The sequence below is a fragment of the Pristiophorus japonicus genome, unplaced genomic scaffold (genome assembly GCF_044704955.1).
Source record: "Pristiophorus japonicus isolate sPriJap1 unplaced genomic scaffold, sPriJap1.hap1 HAP1_SCAFFOLD_304, whole genome shotgun sequence".
Taxonomy (NCBI): domain Eukaryota; kingdom Metazoa; phylum Chordata; class Chondrichthyes; family Pristiophoridae; genus Pristiophorus; species Pristiophorus japonicus.
Window position 1 is genome coordinate 656,139 of NW_027252824.1, and position 18,633 is coordinate 674,771.

The following is an 18,633-nucleotide window of genomic DNA, read 5'->3' on the forward strand; positions in this document are numbered from 1 at the left end:
GGCACTCCCTCAGTACTGCCCCTCCGACAATGCGGGGCTCCCTCAGTACTGCCCCTCCGACAGTGCGCCGCTCCCTCAGTACTGCCCCTCCGACAGTGCGGCACTCCCTCAGTACTGCTCCACCGACAGTGTGGCACTCCCTCAGTACCGCCCCTCCGACAATGCGGCGCTCCCTCAGTACCGCCCCTCCGACAGTGCGGCACTCCCTCAGTACTGCCCCTCCGACAGTGCGGCACTCCCTCAGTACTGCCCCTCCGACAGTGCGGCACTCCCTCAGTACTGCCCCTCCGACAGTGCAGCGCTCCCTCAGTACCGCCCCTCCGACAGTGCGGCACTCCCTCAGTACTGCCCCTCCGACAGTGCAGCACTCCCTCAGTACTGCCCCTCCGACAGTGCAGCACTCCCTCAGTACTGCACTGGAATGTCAGCCTAGATTTATGTGCTCAAGTTTCTGGAGTGGGATTTCAACCTACAAACCTCGTGAGCCACAACTGACACAGAGAGTTAATGCCCGCACACTGTGGGGGGGGTGGGGGGTGGGGGAGGTGACGCTGAGTCACTCAGACGTGTAACCGATAAACACCGGTTCCAATCCGATCGGGGCATTAACCCCCCCACCACCCCCAAGCCCCCAGACACACTCTCACATTAACCCTGCCCGCCTCACACCCAGCACTCTGACACACCCACACTCACATCACCCACCCCCCCCTCCCCAGTCACACACACACTCACATCCCACATAACCCACCCCCCCCCCCAGACACACACACACTCACATCCCACATAACCCACCCCCCCTCCCCAGACACACACACACTCACATCCCACATAACCCACCCCCCCCCCAGACACACACACACTCACATCCCACATAACCCCCGCCCCCAGACACACACCCCCCGTCCCCAGTCACACACACACTCACATCCCACATAACCCACCCCCCCCCCCCACACACACACTCACATCCCACATAACCCACCCCCCCCCCCAGACACACACACACTCACATAACCCGCCCCCCCAGACACACACACACTCACATCCCACATAACCCACCCCCCCCCCCAGACACACACACACTCACATCCCACATAACCCACCCCCCCCCCCAGACACACACACACTCACATCCCACATAACCCCCCCTCCCCAGACACACACACTCACATAACCCACCCCCCCCAGACACACACACACACTCACATCCCACATAACCCACCCCCCCCCAGACACACACACACTCACATCCCACATAACCCACCCCCCCCAGACACACACACACACTCACATCACCCCCCCCCCAAGACACACACAACTCACATCCCACATAACCCCCCCCCCCCCCCCCAGACACACACACACTCCCCCCTCCCCAGACACACACACTCACATCCCAGATAACCCACCCCCCCCCCCCAGACACACACACACTCACATCCCACATAATCCCCCCCCCCCCGACACACACACTCACATCACCCACCCACCCCCCCAGACACACCCACACTCACATCCCACAAAACCCACCCCCCCGCAGACACACACACACTCACATAACCCACTCCCACTCTCTCTCTCTCTCATACACCCCCACACTCACACTCTCTATCTCACATACCCCCCCACACACTCTCTCTCTCACATACCCCCCCCCGACACACTCTCTCTCTCACATAACCCCTCCATACACTCTCTCTCTCTCACATACCCCCCCCCCGACACACTCTCTCTCTCACATAACCCCTCCATACACTCTCTCTCTCTCACATACCCCCCCCCCACATACCCCCCCCCACACACTCTCTCTCTCACATACTCCCCCCACACACTCTCTCTCTCACATACCCCCCCCACACTCACTCTCTCTCTCTCTCTCTCTCTTACATACCCTCCTCGCCCTCTCACATACCCCCCCACCCCCACCTCACCCCCTCCTCCACGATGCCAACAGACTGTGTCGAACCCTTCCCCTCCCCCACTGTTTGACGCAAACCACGTGAGCCATGTTCTGGTGCATGCAGCCACTCTGGGAATCCCCAGTACACTTCCTCACAGCGAGCAGATGCCAAGCACCAGTGTAGACAGTCACTGCCGACAGGAACATCCAGCTGGTGCGATTAACCGGCTGCCAACACGTCCCGCATTGGCCGCTCGACCCCGGCTAGTCCCCGAGCTGAGAGAGTGACCTCTGTACATCACACAGGTCACAGGTCACAGATCGCACAAACACGATCCACACGGAACAAACTCTCCGGCCAAGCTCGCGGACCAGAGGCAAGCAAAGGCTGGGGAGGGACACGTAAACCTTACAATAGTGGCCACGAGATCTTTTACATCCACCTGAGAGAGCAGACAGGGCTACAGTTCAACGTCTCATCCAAAAGACGGCACCTCCAACAGTACGACGCTCCCTCAGTACTGCCCCTCCGACAGTGCGGCACTCCCTCAGTACTGCCCCTCCGACAGTGCGGCACTCCCTCAGTACTGCCCCTCCGACAGTGCGGCACTCCCTCAGTACTGCCCCTCCGACAGTGCGGCGCTCCCTCAGTACTGCCCCTCCGACAGTGCGCCGCTCCCTCAGTACTGCCCCTCCGGCAGTGCGGCACTCCCTCAGTACTGCCCCTCCGACAGTGCGCCGCTCCCTCAGTACTGCCCCTCCGACAGTGCGGCACTCCCTCAGTACTGCGCCTCCGACAGTGCGGCACTTCCTCAGTACTGCCCCTCCGACAGTGCGGCACTCCCTCAGTACTGCCCCTCCGACAGTGCGGCACTCCCTCAGTACTGCCCCTCCGACAGTGCGGCGCTCCCTCAGTACTGCAATGAGATTCTGGGCCTGTTTAGAGTAGGGCTGGTAACCATAACCCTCTGATTCTTGAGGCAAAACTGATTTCACTCAGCCACTGAACCATTTAAAGAGTTTAAGAATTGCAGTGTGACATAAACTGCTGGAAACGAGCTCGGTGTTTCAGTCCAAGTCCCAATGGGTTATCGGAGGTCAGAGTTCGAGCTCCAATCTGTGTCCCAACCTGTGCCAAAAGTCCAGCAGAATTTCACCATCCACGAGTTACGATATTAACCAGCTCCTGTCTGCTGAAATACATACACTCGATCCAGGCCGACATCATGACCACCCCAACCATGAGCCCGGCTTCTATTCGTGGACCAGAAGCATGGTCTATTCCGGAATCACTTCCCTCCCCAGCTCGTGAGCCTGGGAGTCTCGTGTCGGAGCGATGGTTGGGAGGCAATGGGGGAAGGTACATCACCGCTCTCACATCGGGCCGAGTCTGGGGATTACACAAGCGGGGTGGGCCGTACTCCTGCAGTGGGGGGGTTCGTCGGGGAACGAGTGAGAACCCGCACACTACAGCTAGGACCCACATCCTAAACATCCCAACCTCACTATCCACCGGCATTGAGACAGTTAAACATTGTCAATGGTAAACAGGGAGAGCATATCGACGGTTCAGTCAGCTGGTAATAGCATAACAATAAACCTCAAAAACATACAGGGAAGTTGCTAAACCTGTTTAGAGAGGGCGGTTTGTAGCTGAAATTCGAATTCTTGGCTATAACCCGTGGTTAAACAAGACTGAAAATGGAATAGGATCGTGTTTGAACAAGAGGGATATGAACATCGACACAAATCACACTTGGTGTGAACACCCCCACCAATCACCATCATCGGCAGCCCCTCGGAATCGAGGAAGACTTGCCTCCACTCTTAACACGAGTCCTGAGGTGGCTGAACAGCCCAATATGGGAACCACAGTCCCTGTCACAGGTGGGACAGATAGACGTTGAGGGAAGGGGAGGGTGGGACAGATAGACGTTGAGGGAAGGGGAAGGTGGGACAGATATACGTTGAGGGAAGGGGAGGGTAGGACAGACAGACGTTGAGGGAAGGGGAGGGTGGGACAGGTTTGCCGCACGCTCCTTCCGCTGCCTGCGCTTGGTTTCTGCACGCTCTCGGCGACGAGACTCGAGGTGCTCAGCGCCCTCCCGGATGCACTCCCTCCACTTAGGGCGGACTGGTCTTTGGGCCCAGGGACTCCAGGTGTCGGTGAGGAATGTTGCACTTTATCAGGGAGGGCTTTGAGGGTGGTCCCTTGTAACGTTTCCTCTGCCCACCTTTGGCCCGTTTGCCGTGAAGGAGTTCCGAGTCGAGCGCTTGCTTTGGGGAGTCTCATGTCTGGGGGACATGTGGACAATGTGGCCCTGCCCAGCGGAGCTGGTCGAGTGTGGTCAGTGCTTCGATGCTGGGGATGTTGGCCTGGTCGAGGACGCTAACGTTGGTGCGTCTGTCCTCCCGGGGGATTTGTAGGATCTTGCGGAGACATCGTTGGTGGTATTTCTCCAGCGACTTGAGGCTAAACTCCAGGACATAGTCGACATATTTACCGAGGTGTATGAAAGCATGGGCCTTACGCTAAACATCCGTAAGACAAAGGTCCTTCACCAGCCTGTCCTCACCGCACAGCACTGCCCCCCAGTCATCAAGATCCACGGCATGGCCCTGGACAACGTGGACCATTTCCCATACCTCGGGAGCCTCCTATCAACAAGGGCAGACATTGACAACGAGGTCCAACACCGCCTCCAGTGCACCAGTGCAGCCTTCGCCCGCCTGAGGAAAAGAGTGTTCGAAGACCAGGCCCTCAAATCCACCACCAAGCTCATGGTCTACAGGGCTGTAGTGATACCCGCCCTCCTGTATGGCTCAGAGACATGGACCATGTACAGTAGACACACACATCGCTCACACTCAGTGCGGACACACACACACATCACTCACACTCATTGCGGACACACACCCACATCACTCACACTCAGTGCGGACACACACACACGCTGCTCACACTCAGTGCGGACACACACACACACATCACTCACACTCAGTGCTGACACACACACACACATCACTCACACTCAGTGCGGACACACACACACGCTGCTCACACTCAGTGCGGGGACACACACACACATCACTCACACTCAGCGCGGACACACACACACACATCACTCACACTCAGCGCGGACACACACACACATCACTCACACTCAGTGCGGACACACACACACACATCACTCACACTCAGTGCGGACACACACACACACATCACTCACACTCAGTGCGGACATACACACACACATCACTCACACTCAGTGCGGACACACACACACATCACTCACACTCAGTGCGGGGACACACACACACATCACTCACACTCAGCGCGGACACACACACACACATCACTCACACTCAGCGCGGACACACACACACATCACTCACACTCAGTGCGGACACACACACACACATCACTCACACTCAGTGCGGACACACACACACACATCACTCACACTCAGTGCGGACACACACACACACATCACTCACACTCAGTGCGGACACACACACACATCACTCACACTCAGCACGGACACACACACACACATCACTCACACTCAGCGCGGACACACACACACATCACTCACACTCAGTGCGGACACACACACACACATCACTCACACTCAGCGCGGACACACACACACACATCACTCACACTCAGTGCGGGGACACACACACACGCTGCTCACACTCACCAGCGCTCGCTGTGTCCTGGTCGTGGAGCAGGGGGACACGACTGTGGTTTCCAACTGGAAAATAAAGCGTTAAACACGAGAGAAATCAGTCGGTGTAAAACGCAACAGAGAGCCGGCATCAGGATTCGACAATGACATCCCCTCCGCAGCCCGCAGCCCAGGACCCTCCCCGGAGTCCGGCCCCCATCCCCATCTCCCAAGTCCAGGCCCCATCCCTCATCCCCCCCGGCCCCCAGCCCCAGGGCCTTGCCCAAGGGGCGACCACCCCCTCCCCCACCTGCCCCCGCTCAAGTTCGCTCACGACATCCCTTCCCAGCATCCAACACTGGCTCAACAGCTACTTGACCTGGTTACAGTCTGTGACCCCTCTCCCAGTCCGTGACCCCTCCCAGTCCGTGACCCCTCCCCGTGCAGGGTTACAGTCCGTGACCCCTCCCCCAGCCTGTAACCCCTCCCCGTGAAGGGTTACAGCCCGTGACCCCCTTCCCGTGCAGGGATACAGTCTGTGACCCCTCTCCCAGTCCGTGACCCCTCCCAGTCCGTGACCCCTCCCCGTGCAGGGTTACAGTCCGTGACCCCTCCCCCAGTCCGTGACCCCTCCCCGTGCAGGGATACAGTCCGTGACCCCCGTCGCAATCCGTGACCCTTCCCCGTGCAGGGTTACAGCCCGTGACCCCTCTCGGAGCAGGGTTACAGCCCGTGACCCCTCCCTGTGCCTGAGCCCTCTGCAAGCTCCTGTTCCCCAGTCTGAGTCGGTCTGACAAGGAATGTATTTCACGGTCGGTGTTATTATATTTAACAGACGGCACTCTGCAGATCGAGACCCAGCTCAAACCACCCTCTCCTTTCATCTACACAGGAAAAGACAGTTTCAGAGTGATAGCTGCTTAGCGCTGGCCCCGTTAATGCCGGCCCCGTTAATGCCGGCCCCGTTAATGCCGGCCCCGTTAATGCCGGCCCCGTTAATGCCGGCCCCGTTAATGCCCGCCCCGTTAATGCCCGCCCCGTTAATGCCCGCCCCGTTAATGCCCGCCCCGGTCTCCCTCAGCAGCCTGTGTACATCGAACCCTTGCCGAAAGAACAAGGCAGTTATTACCGAGCTAGCATCGCTCTGAGAGCGAGTTCTAACCTGCTCCCACCCACAGAACGTGCTGACTAAACGCTGCGAGAGGTTGATCCGATGCCCAGACACTGATTCTCATCTCCCCCCCACACCCACCAATCACAGCTCCCGTCAGCTGGCTGACAACAGGCTGCTGGGACAGACATTGCCACAGGCTCACTGTGTTCCACAGTCGGGTGGTGCAGCCAGGAACAAGTCCTGGCCCGGCACGGGCAGGTCCCACAGCTCGGGTACACACTGCCCGGATACACAGCCCACGCACTGATCTAACAGCTCGGGTACACACAGCACACACACTGATCCCACAGCTCGGGTACACACAGCCCGAGTCCACAGCACACACACTGATTCCACAGCCCAGGTACACAGCACATGCACTGATCCCACAGCACAGGTACACAGCCTGGGTACACAGCCCGGGTACTGATCCCACAGCTCGTGTACACAGCCCGAGTACACAGCCCATGCACTGATTCCACAGCATGGGTACACAGCTCAGGTACACGGCACACCCACTGATCCCACAGCCCGAGTACACAGCCCAGGTACATGGCACATGCACTGATCCCACAGCTCGGGTACACAGCCCACACACTGATACACAGCCCGAGTACACACAGCCCGAGTACACAGCACACACACTGATTCCACAGCCCGTGTACACAGCCCGAATACACAGCACACCCATTGATTCCACAGCCTGGGTACACAACCCGGGTACACAGCACACCCACTGATTCCACAGCCCGAATACACAGCACACCCACTGATTCCACAGCCTGGGTACACAGCCCGGGTACACAGCACACACACTGATTCCACAGCCCGAGGACACACAGCCCGAGTACACACCACACACACTGATCCCACAGCCCGAGTACACAGCCCAGTTACACAGCACATGCACTGATCCCACATCCAGTTCCCGAACGCTCTCCGCACGCTCCCATTACCTGAACTGGCTCCATCGAAATCGGATCCGTATCCCCCGTTGAACTGGGTCATCGGCACCATGACAGGCAGAGGGGGCTGCATCTTCTGACTGGGGTGGGAGTACATGCTGGCCGCGTAGGAGCTGGGGGCGTACAGACTCTGTACTCCCGCTGTGGCCGCTTTCCCTGCGTGATAGACTGAGAGACAAAGAGCAGGTTAAAACCCTCGTACCGGCCGCCTTGAGAGTAACAAAACCCACCACACGCATCCCCGGGGATCGTATTCCGGAAAACCAAACCCAGTGACGTAGCCAATTAGTGACGGTGTCTTATCCGGGACTGCAACAGTTACACAGGAACAGGAGGAGGCCCATTCAGCCCCTCGAGCCTGTTACACACGAACAGGAGGAGGCCCATTCAGCCCCTCGAGCCTGTTACACAGGAACAGGAGGAGGCCCATTCAGCCCCTCGAGCTGATCTGTATCTTAACTCCATCTACCCGCCTTGGTTCCGTAACCCTTAATACCCTTACCCAACAAAACTTTATCCATCTTCGTCCTGAAATTGTCAATTGACCCCGAACAGCTTTTTGGGCCAGAGAGTTCCAGATTCCCACGGCCCTTGATGTGAAGAAGTGTTTCCTGACATCACCCTGAACAGCCTGGCTCGAATTTTAAGATTCTGCCCCCTTGTTCTGGATGCCCCGTACCCAGGGGAATAGTTTCTCTGTCGATCTACCCTATTAATACTGCTGACTTTAGCTTTCCCCAGACAGCCGTGCCTTTATTCCAGGATGGCTGACCGCGCAGATATATCGGAGGTTGTACTCACGGGCATATGGACAGCAGCATTTCTCGGGACAGCAGGGGCATCGGAGGTAACAGCAGCAGGTGTGGGGGCAACATTGGCACCAGCAAACAGCGATCAGGATCAACAAAACCAGGGCTCCCAGCATCACCAGAACCACAAACAACCAATCTAGGGGCAGAGAGCAGAGCGGGCATAGTCACACACCGGGGCTCAATCACCGCGTGACACCCGGCCACTGAACGCAGCAAGTCAGCGCCTCAGTATACCAAGTTATCCCAGTCAGTGCCTCAGTATACCAAGTTATCCCAGTCAGCGCCTCGGTATACCAAGTTATCCCAGTCAGTGCCTCAGTGTACCAAGTTATCCCAGTCAGTGCCTCGGTATACCAAGTTATCCCAGTCAGTGCCTCAGTACACCAAGTTATCCCAGTCAGTGCCTCAGTATACCAAGTTATCCCAGCCAGTGCCTCAGTATACCAAGTTATCCCAGTCAGTGCCTCAGTATATCAATTATCCCAGTCAGCGCCTTGGTATACCAAGTTATCCCAGTCCGTGCCTTAGTATACCAAGTTATCCCAGTCAGTGCCTCAGTATACCAAGTTATCCCAGTCAGTGCCTCAGTATACCAAGTTATCCAGTCAGTGCCTCAGTATACCAATGATCCCAGTCAGTGCCTCAGTATACCAAGTTATCCCAGTCAGTGCCTCGGTATACCAAGTTATCCCAGTCAGTGCCTCAGTATACCAATTATCCAGTCAGTGCCTCAATATACCAATTATCCCACAGTGCCTCAGTACACCAAGTTATCCCACAGTGCCTCAGTATACCAAGTTATCCCAGTCAGTGCCTCAGTACAGCACGGCCCCACTGTAATCCCAGTCATCGCATGTTTCACATCACAGACACAGTCTCTGCACACGTTAACCTCAATATATACCCATCGGTTTTATCCAGTCTCTATTATACGCCATATACTATACATGTACAGGATATAACCACACATTACACTGTACATGTACAGGATATAACCACACCATATACTATACATGTACAGGATATAACCACACCTTACACTGTACATGTACAGGATATAACCACACCTTACACTGTACATGTACAGGATATAACCACACCATATACTATACATGTACAGGATATAATCACACCATATACTATACATGTACAGGATATCTCCACACCTTACACTGTACATGTACAGGATATAACCACACCATATACTATACATGTACAGGATATAACCACACCATATACTATACATGTACAGGATATCTCCACACCTTACACTGTACATGTACAGGATATCTCCACACCATATACTATACATGTACAGGATATAACCACACCACGCTGTGCAATCACCACCTCAGCATTACCCCACGAAGGGCCTACTGCTATTCCTACAGCCGAATGGAGATCAGTACCTGCCATGCTCCCTATCTGTACACCTGGTAAAAGCTCTGAAGTCCCTCCTGTTCCAGCTGCAGAACAAAACAGAGAGGACAACGGAGTTACCAATTGGAAACTGGTCCAACGAAGTTAACCAAACACTGGCTCTTGCCCTCCCCCCCGATTCCCATCGCTCCACCATCGGTGGCCCTGCCTTCGGCTGCCTGGGCCCCAAGCTCTGGGACTCCCTCCCTAGACCATCTCTCTCTCTCTCTCTCTCTCTAGGTTAAGCGAATGGGCTAAGGTTTGGCAGATGGAATACAATGTCGGAAAGTGTGAGGTCATCCACCTTGGGGGAAAAAAAAACAGTAAAAGGGAATATTATTTGAATGGGGAGAAATTACAACATGCTGCGGTGCAGAGGGACCTGGGGGTCCTTGTGCATGAATCCCAAAAAGTTAGTTTGCAGGTGCAGCAGGTAATCAGGAAGGCGAATGGAATGTTGGCCTTCATTGCGAGAGGGATGGAGTACAAAAGCAGGGAGGTCCTGCTGCAACTGTATAGGATATTGGTGAGGCCGCACCTGGAGTACTGCGTGCAGTTTTGGTCACCTTACTTGAGGAAGGATATACTGGCTTTGGAGGGGGTACAGAGACGATTCACTCGGCTGATTCCGGAGATGAGGGGGTTACCTTATGATGATAGATTGAGTAGACTGGGTCTTTACTCGTTGGAGTTCAGAAGGATGAGGGGTGATCTTATAGAAACATTTAAAATAATGAAAGGGATAGACAAGATAGAGGCAGAGAGGTTGTTTCCACTGGTCGGGGAGACTAGAACTAGGGGGCACAGCCTCAAAATACAGGGGAGCCAATTTAAAACCGAGTTGAGAAGGAATTTCTTCTCCCAGAGGGTTGTGAATCTGTGGAATTCTCTGCCCATGGAAGCAGTTGAGGCTAGCTCATTGAATGTATTCAAGTCACAGATAGATAGATTTTTAACCAATAAGGGAATTAAGGGTTACGGGGAGAGGGCGGGTAAGTGGAGCTGAGTCCACGGCCAGATCAGCCATGATCTTGTTGAATGGCGGAGCAGGCCCGACGGGCTAGATGGCCTACTCCTGTTCCTAATTCTTATGTTCTTATGTTCTTATGTTCTTATGTTCTTATGTTCTTATGTTCTTATGTTCTTATGTTCTTATGTTCTTATGTTCTTATGTTCTTATGTTCTTATGTTCTTATGTTCTCCTCCTTTAAGACACTCCTTAATACCGATCTCTTGGACCCAGCTTTTGGTCGCCTGTCACTAATGTCTCCTTATGTGGCTCGGGGTCAAAGCCCGTTTGAGAATTGCTCCTGTGAAGCGTCGCAGGACGTTTTAAAGGCGCTATATAAACACAAGTTACTGTTGTTGTCCGAATTAATTTTACTCCTGGCCAAGAGCCACGTACACACGGCACCGACCCCATCGACAGGCAGGGAACCGAGCGTGTCCATGTTACACCCTCACCTCCTCTCCCCTCCTCCTCTCCCCCTCCTCCCCTCACCCCTCTCCCCCTCCCCTCACCCCTCCTTCCCCTCATCTGCCCTCCTCTCCCACTTCCCTCCTCCCCTCACCCCTCTCCCCCTCCCCTCACCCCTCCTTCCCCCTCCTCTCCCCTCATCTGCCCTCCTCTCCCACTTCCCTCCTCCCCTCACCCCTCTCCCCCTTCCCGAGTCCGCTTCGCCCCCACTCCTCCCCTCCCCTCCCCTCCCCGCTCCGTCTGTGCAGTGTGGCCTTAAAGCGAGTGCACTGAATGGTTTATTTGGGAATTTGAAAAGAGTGGGAATTCGGAGAAGAAGAGGAAGAAATAGTGGCAGGCCAGGGCAGGGAGCGGGAGTGGGCCGGGAGACCCAGAGAGAGTGCGGGCCAGAGCAGGGAGTAGTAGTGGGCCGTGAGGCCCAGAGAGAGCGCGGGATGGGGCAGGAACGGGAGTGAATGGGCCGGGAGACGGGGGCAGGAACGGGAGTGAGTGGGCCGGGAGACGGGGGCAGGAATGGGAGTGAGTGGGCTGGGAGACGGGGGCAGGAACGGGAGTGAGGGAGCCGGGAGACGGGGGCAGGAACGGGAGTGAGGGAGCCGGGAGACGGGGGCAGGAACGGGAGTGAGTGGACCGGGAGACGGGGGCAGGAACGGGAGTGAGGGAGCCGGGAGACGGGGGCAGGAACGGGAGTGAGTGGACCGGGAGACGGGGGCAGGAACGGGAGTGAGGGAGCCGGGAGACGGGGGCAGGAACGGGAGTGAGGGAGCCGGGAGACGGGGGCAGGAACGGGAGTGAGGGAGCCGGGAGACGGGGGCAGGAACGGGAGTGAGTGGACCGGGAGACGGGGGCAGGAATGGGAGTGAGGGAGCCGGGAGACGGGAGCAGGAACGGGAGTGAGTGGACCGGGAGACGGGGGGCAGGAACGGGAGTGAGTGGACCGGGAGACGGGGGCAGGAACGGGAGTGAGTGGACCGGGAGACGGGGGGCAGGAACGGGAGTGAGTGGACCGGGAGACGGGGGGCAGGAACGGGAGTGAGTGGGCCGGGAGACGGGGGCAGGAATGGGAGTGAGTGGGCCGGGAGACGGAGCAGGAACGGGAACGGGAGTGAGGGGGCCGGGAGACGGGGCAGGAACGGGAGTGAGTGGACTGGGAGACGGGGGCAGCTCAACACAGAAGCGACGTCAGAAACCAATCGTGAAGTCGGCACAAGGGAAGGAGCCGATTGGTGAGTTGCCAGTGATTGGGTTATTTTGCCTTCGCGTGTTAAGTTTATTTCATAGTTGAGTTTACAGTCAATGAACTAGAGGTCTGGCCGGGCCGGGCAGCTCAGTCCCGCGGTGAGCACGTGGGAAATCCAGGACGCTTCGCACAGCCTAGACAACCACGCACGCAGGAGGTGTCTCCAGCCGCAGCAACTGGAGCACCGCGTTTCGGAGCTTGAGCGACGGCTGGAGCCACTATTGGTACATCCCTGAGACTGAGAGCTACGTGGATAGCACGGATCACCCTGCAGCTAAAGAGTGTGCAGGTCAGAGAGGGAGTGGGTGACCACCGGACAGAAGAGCAGGACTAGGCAGGGGTCCCCAGAGTCCACCGGTACTGTGTTCTGAGTAGCAGTGAGGGTGATGGTGGCCCTGGGGAGTGCAGGCCGGGCCAAATCCACGGCACCACGGGGTGGCCCAGCTGCACAGGGGATGGGGGAAGGAAGGAATGGAAGAGCTATAGTGGTAGGAGGATCCAATAGTCAGGCGTTTCTGTGGCCACAGATGTGACTCCAGGATGGAATGTTGCCTCCCTGGTGCCAGGGTCAAGGATGTCACGGAGGGGCTGCAAGACATTTTGCGGGGAGAGGGTAAACAGCCAGAGGCCGTGGCCCACATCAAGACCAATGACAGGGGTTGGATGAGGGATGAGGGATGAGATCCTGCAGGCAGAGTTTAGGGAGCTAGCAGAGAGATTAAAAGGCAGCACCTCAAAGGGTAGTAATCTCCGGATTACTCCCGGGGCCACACACGACCGAGTACAGAAAGAGGAGGAGAGAGCAGGTGAATCCGTGGCTGGAGAGACGGTGCAGGAGCGAGGGCTTTAGATTCCTGATGCATTGGGACCGCTTCTGGGGGAGGTGGGACCTGTACAAGCCGGACGGGATGCACCTCAACAGAGCCGGGACCAATATTCTTGTGGGGGGGTGGGGTTTGCTGGTGCTGTTGGGGAGAGTTTAAACGAGCCTGGCAGGGGGACGGGAACCGGAAACGAGATTCAGTGGGGAGAGAAGCCAAGCTGGAACTGGGCAGCAGAGAAGTAGAAAGTAGACAGAGCTGGAAAATAGATAACAGGGCAGTTTGGCAACTAAAATGATGAGGGGCCTGGATAGAGTGGATAGGACGGACCTGTTTCCCTCGGCAGAGGGGCCAACAACCAGGGGACACAGATTGAAAGTAATTGGGGGGAGGTTTAGAGGGGGTTTGAGGGGAAATGTCTTCACCCAGAGGGTGGTGGGGGTCTGGGGGGGAACTCACGGCCTGAAAGTGGGGGTAGAGGCAGAAACCCTCACCACATTTGGATGTACACTTGAAGTGCCGTAACCTGCAGGGCTACGGACCCAGAGCGGGAAAGTGGGATTAGGCTGGGTAGCTCTTGGTCGGCCGGGGCAACACGGACACGATGGGCCGAATGGTCTCCTCCCGCACTGTAAACTTCGCTGGTTCTGTGATTCCTCAACAGGCTCCTCCCCACCCAACACACACACACACACACTTCCCCATCCCCCCCCCACAACACACACACTCCCCCCCCCCCACCCCTCCCCACACACACACACACACACACACACAGACACACACACACACACTTTCCCATCCCCCCCCACAACACACACACTCCCCCCCCACAACACACACACGCGACCCCCCCCGCGCACACACGCCCCCCCCCCGCGCACACACGCCCCCCGCACCCCCCACAGATGCTCAATAGACACCAGGTCCTCACTCCATTAAATCAGCACACACCTTGCAGCAGAAAAGTCGCAAACTATAAACCAGCGAGACGATTCAACAATCCTGTCACAGTCGGGCAAAGCAACTGATCAACGGCGTTAGTGTCGCAGTCGGCCAACGCGAGCCATCAACACCTCAAAACCCTACCCCAGTATGTGTGGGACCCGTACCCCAGTGAGAGTCAGTGTGTGGCGGACCCGTACCCCAGTGAGAGTCAGTGTGTGTGGGACCCGTACCCCAGTGAGAGTCAGTGTGTGGCGGACCCGTACCCCAGTGAGAGTCAGTGTGTGTGGGACTGTACCCCAGTGAGTCAGTGTGTGTGGGACCCGTACCCCAGTGAGAGGCAGACCCGTACCCCAGAGAGAGTCAGTGTGTGTGGGATCCGTACCCCAGTGAGAGTCAGTGTGTGTGGGAACCGTACCCCAGTAAGAATTGCCACTTACCGAGGACCATCAGTTCCACGAACCCCTCATTGTTCCCCGAAAGATCCTGGCTCGAGATGACGGTGCAGTAATACACGCCGCTGTCTCCCCAGGCCGTCCGTTCAATGCTCAGGTCAGCTTCTGAAGAAGGCAACAGAATTAATCAAACAAGCCAGGAAAGGCGCCCTCCTCACTGCCCCTTTCTGTACACCCAGATACACTCAGTCACTACCCCAATTCACCATTGCAGGCAGGCTACACGGTGAACCGGACACGAACCTGGCCTCGGCAATCTGGTGGTCTCTGGTCTAATAGGAGATTGTTCTGGGCGCCGAGACTGGTTATGTACCATGGTGCACTGGGGAGTTAACGATGCACGGTGCATGAGATATATTAATGACTTGGAAGAAGGGGACTGAGTGTAACGTAGCCAAGTTTGCTGACGATACAAAGATGGGAGGAAAAGCAATGTGTGAGGAGGACACAAAAATCTGCAAAAGGACATAGACAGGCTAAGTGAGTGGGCAAAAATTTGGCAGATGGTGTATAATGTTGGAAAGTGTGAGGTCATGCACTTCGGCAGAAAAAAATCAAAGAGCAAGTTATTTAAATGGAGGAAGATTGCAAAGTGCCGCAGTACAGAGGGACCTGGGGGTCCTTGCACATGAAACACAAAAGGTTAGTATGCAGGTAAAGCAAGTGATCAGGAAGGCCAATGATATCTTGGCCTTTATTGCAAAGGGGATGGAGTATAAAAGCAGGGAAGTCTTGCTACAGTTATACAGGGTATTGGTGAGGCCACACCTGGAGTACTGCGTGCAGTTTTGGATTCCATATTTATGAAAGGATATACTTGCTTTGGAGGCAGTTCAGAGAAGGTTCACTCGGTTGATTCCGGGGATGAGGGGGTTGACTTATGAGGAAAGGTTGAGGAGGTTGGGCCTCTACTCATTGGAATTCAGAAGAATGAGAGGTGATCTTATCGAAATGTATCAGATTATGAGGGGGCTCGACAAGGTGGATGCAGAGAGGATGTTTCCACTGATGGGGGAGACTAGAACTAGGGGGCATGGTCTTAGAATAACTGAGATGAGGAGGAATTTCTTCTCTCAGAGGGTTGTAAATCTGTGGAATTCGCTGCCTCAGAGAGCTGTGGAGGCTGGGACATTGAATAAATTTAAGACAGAGATAGACAGTTTCTTAACCGATAAGGGAGCGGGCGGGGAAGTGGAACTGAGTCCATGATCGGATCAGCCATGATGGTATTAAATGGCGGAGCAGACTCCAAACCAAGGTCCTGTTTCTAAAGAGTGAAATAGTGAGAAAAGTTCTGGTAACAGTGAGCAGGAACAGGTGGGAAGAGTGCAGAATCTGGAGCAAAGTTGGCCTGTCGTGCTTCAGAGTATAAGAACATAAGAAACAGGAGCAGGAGTCGGCCATTCGGCCCCTTGAGCCTGCTCCGCCATTTAATACGATCATGGCTGATCCCATCATGGACTCAGCTCCACTTCCCCGCCCGCTCCCCATAACCCTTCACTCCCTTATCGCTCAGAAATCTGTCTATCTCCGCATTAAATATAATAAAAATCACCCCTTTCTCAGCCCAGCCCAGATCTTTAATACCTTGCTCATAATCAGCTAAAAAATCCAATATCAAACAGGCACTTGCATCAAACTGGCATTTGCAGATCAGTATTCTGCAGCAAAATCTAGATTGATGTCTGTATTCCATACTTGTGACTGAATCCATGCTGTGTTTTCCTGCGTTCTGCTTATTTTGGGAGGGGGACAAATCTCTGCTTTCATGGTCTGTCGATCATCACCAGCTGTTTCTCTCAGGAGTTCAAATCTGATTGGAGATGTGAAGTCATTTACACCATGGTTCACACAGTGAAGGTTCAAACCCGTACCCCAGTGAGAGTCAGTGTGTGTGGGACTGTACCCCAGTGAGAGTCAGTGTGTGTGGGACCCATACCCCAATGAGAGTCAGTGTGTGTGGGACCCGTACCCCAGTGAGAGTCAGTGTGTTTGGGAACCGTACCCCAGTGAGAGTCAGTGTGTGTGGGACTGTACCCCAGTGAGAGTCAGTGTGTGTGGGACCCATACCCCAGTGAGAGTCGGTGTGTGTGTGACCCGTACCCCAGTGAGAGTCAGTGAGTGTGGGACTGTACCCCAGTGAGAGTCAGTGTGTGTGGGACCTGTACCCCAGTGAGAGTCAGTGTGTGTGGGACCTGTACCCCAGTGAGAGTCAGTGTGTGTGGGACCCGTACCCCAGTGAGAGTCAGTGTGTGTGGGACCCGTACCCCAGTGAGAGTCAGTGTGTGTGGGACTGTACCCCAGTGAGAGTCAGTGTGTGTGGGACCCATACCCCAGAGAGTCAGTGTGTGTGGGACCCGTACCCCAGTGAGAGTCAGTGTATGGGACTGTACCCCAGTGAGAGAGTCAGTGTGTGTGGGACTGTACCCCAGTGAGAGTCAGTGTGTGTGGGACCTGTACCCCAGTGAGAGTCAGTGTGTGTGGGACTGTACCCCAGTGAGAGTCAGTGTGTGTGGGACTGTACCCCAGTGAGAGTCAGTGTGTGTGGGACCCGTACCCCAGTGAGAGTCAGTGTGTGTAGGACTGTACCCCAGTGAGAGTCAGTGTGTGTGGGACTGTACCCCAGTGAGAGTCAGTGTGTGTGGGACCCGTACCCCAGTGAGAGTCAGTGTGTGTAGGACCCGTATCCCAGTGAGACTCAGTGTGTGTGGGACTGTACCCCAGTGAGAGTCAGTGTGTGTAGGACCCGTATCCCAGTGAGACTCAGTGTGTGCGCTCCCAGCCACTCACCGTTCACTATGGTGATCTGCCGCCCCTGGTAAGCATCATCGAGCGTGATGGTTGGACCCCGTTTGGAGGCCACGATGCGTACGGTGCGGGATGTGTCCGGACAGTTCACGTACGGATTGTAGTTGGGGTCCGCTTGCAGCAGCTGGTCGTTGATCTGATTGTCCGTGCCACTGGGGTTGAAAGCGTCCAACACCCGGTCCCGACAGAATGATTTGTATTTCCAAATGACGGTGGGGTGCTCAGTGCTCGACGTGGTATACTTACACTGCAGCACCACTGGCTGGAACAGGATGGACACCTGCCAGGGTTTCGGGATCGTCACCTGGATTGCTGTCGACAGACCTGGAGAGACAGAACAGGTTCACAGACTGGTCGCCCGAGTCCCCCAGACAGAACCGGGTCACAGTGATCGCCCGAGGTCCCCAGACAGAGAGAGACAGAGACAGAGATAGACAGAACCGGGTCACAGAGTGATCGCCCGAGGTCCACAGACAGAGAGAGACAGAGACAGAGATAGACAGAACCGGGTCACAGGGTGATCGCCCGAGGTCCCCAGACAGACAGAGACAGAACCGGGTCACAGAGTGATCGCCTGAGGTCCCGAGACAGAGAGAGACAGAGACAGAGATAGACAGAACCGGGTCACAGAGTGATCGCCCGAGGTCCCCAGACAGAGATAGACAGAGAGAGACAGAGACAGACAGAACCGGGTCACAGAGTGATCGCCCGAGGTCCCCAGACAGAGATAGACAGAGACAGAGATAGACAGAACCGGGTCACAGAGTGATCGCCCAGGTCCCCAGACATGACGTACACAGACAGACAAACAATACATAGACAGTGCCTGGTACTGACAGACAGAGACAGAGATAGACAGAGACAGACAGAACCGGGTCACAGAGTGGTCGCCCAGGTCCCCAGACAGAGATAGACAGAGACAGAGACAGAGATAGACAGAACCGGGTCACAGAGTGATCGCCCGAGG

The 18,633-nt window shown here is 55.8% G+C and overlaps 1 protein-coding gene across 3 annotated transcripts in view; it reads right to left on the reverse strand.

Annotated features, from left to right (window-relative positions):
- The window catches only part of lsr (lipolysis stimulated lipoprotein receptor), a 37,405-nt gene that overhangs the window by 8,848 nt on the left and 9,924 nt on the right, over nucleotides 1–18,633 (reverse strand). For 2 of the 3 annotated variants that reach the window (XM_070872299.1, XM_070872298.1), the window contains exons 2-6: nucleotides 17,649–17,990; nucleotides 14,844–14,963; nucleotides 8,494–8,640; nucleotides 7,684–7,860; nucleotides 5,608–5,661 (exon numbers count right to left, since the gene is read on the reverse strand). In XM_070872299.1, coding sequence (XP_070728400.1) covers nucleotides 5,608–5,661; nucleotides 7,684–7,860; nucleotides 8,494–8,640; nucleotides 14,844–14,963; nucleotides 17,649–17,990 — 840 coding nt within the window. The remainder of the gene's footprint in view (nucleotides 1–5,607; nucleotides 5,662–7,683; nucleotides 7,861–8,493; nucleotides 8,641–14,843; nucleotides 14,964–17,648; nucleotides 17,991–18,633) is intronic. The other variant, XM_070872300.1, reaches the window with a different exon arrangement.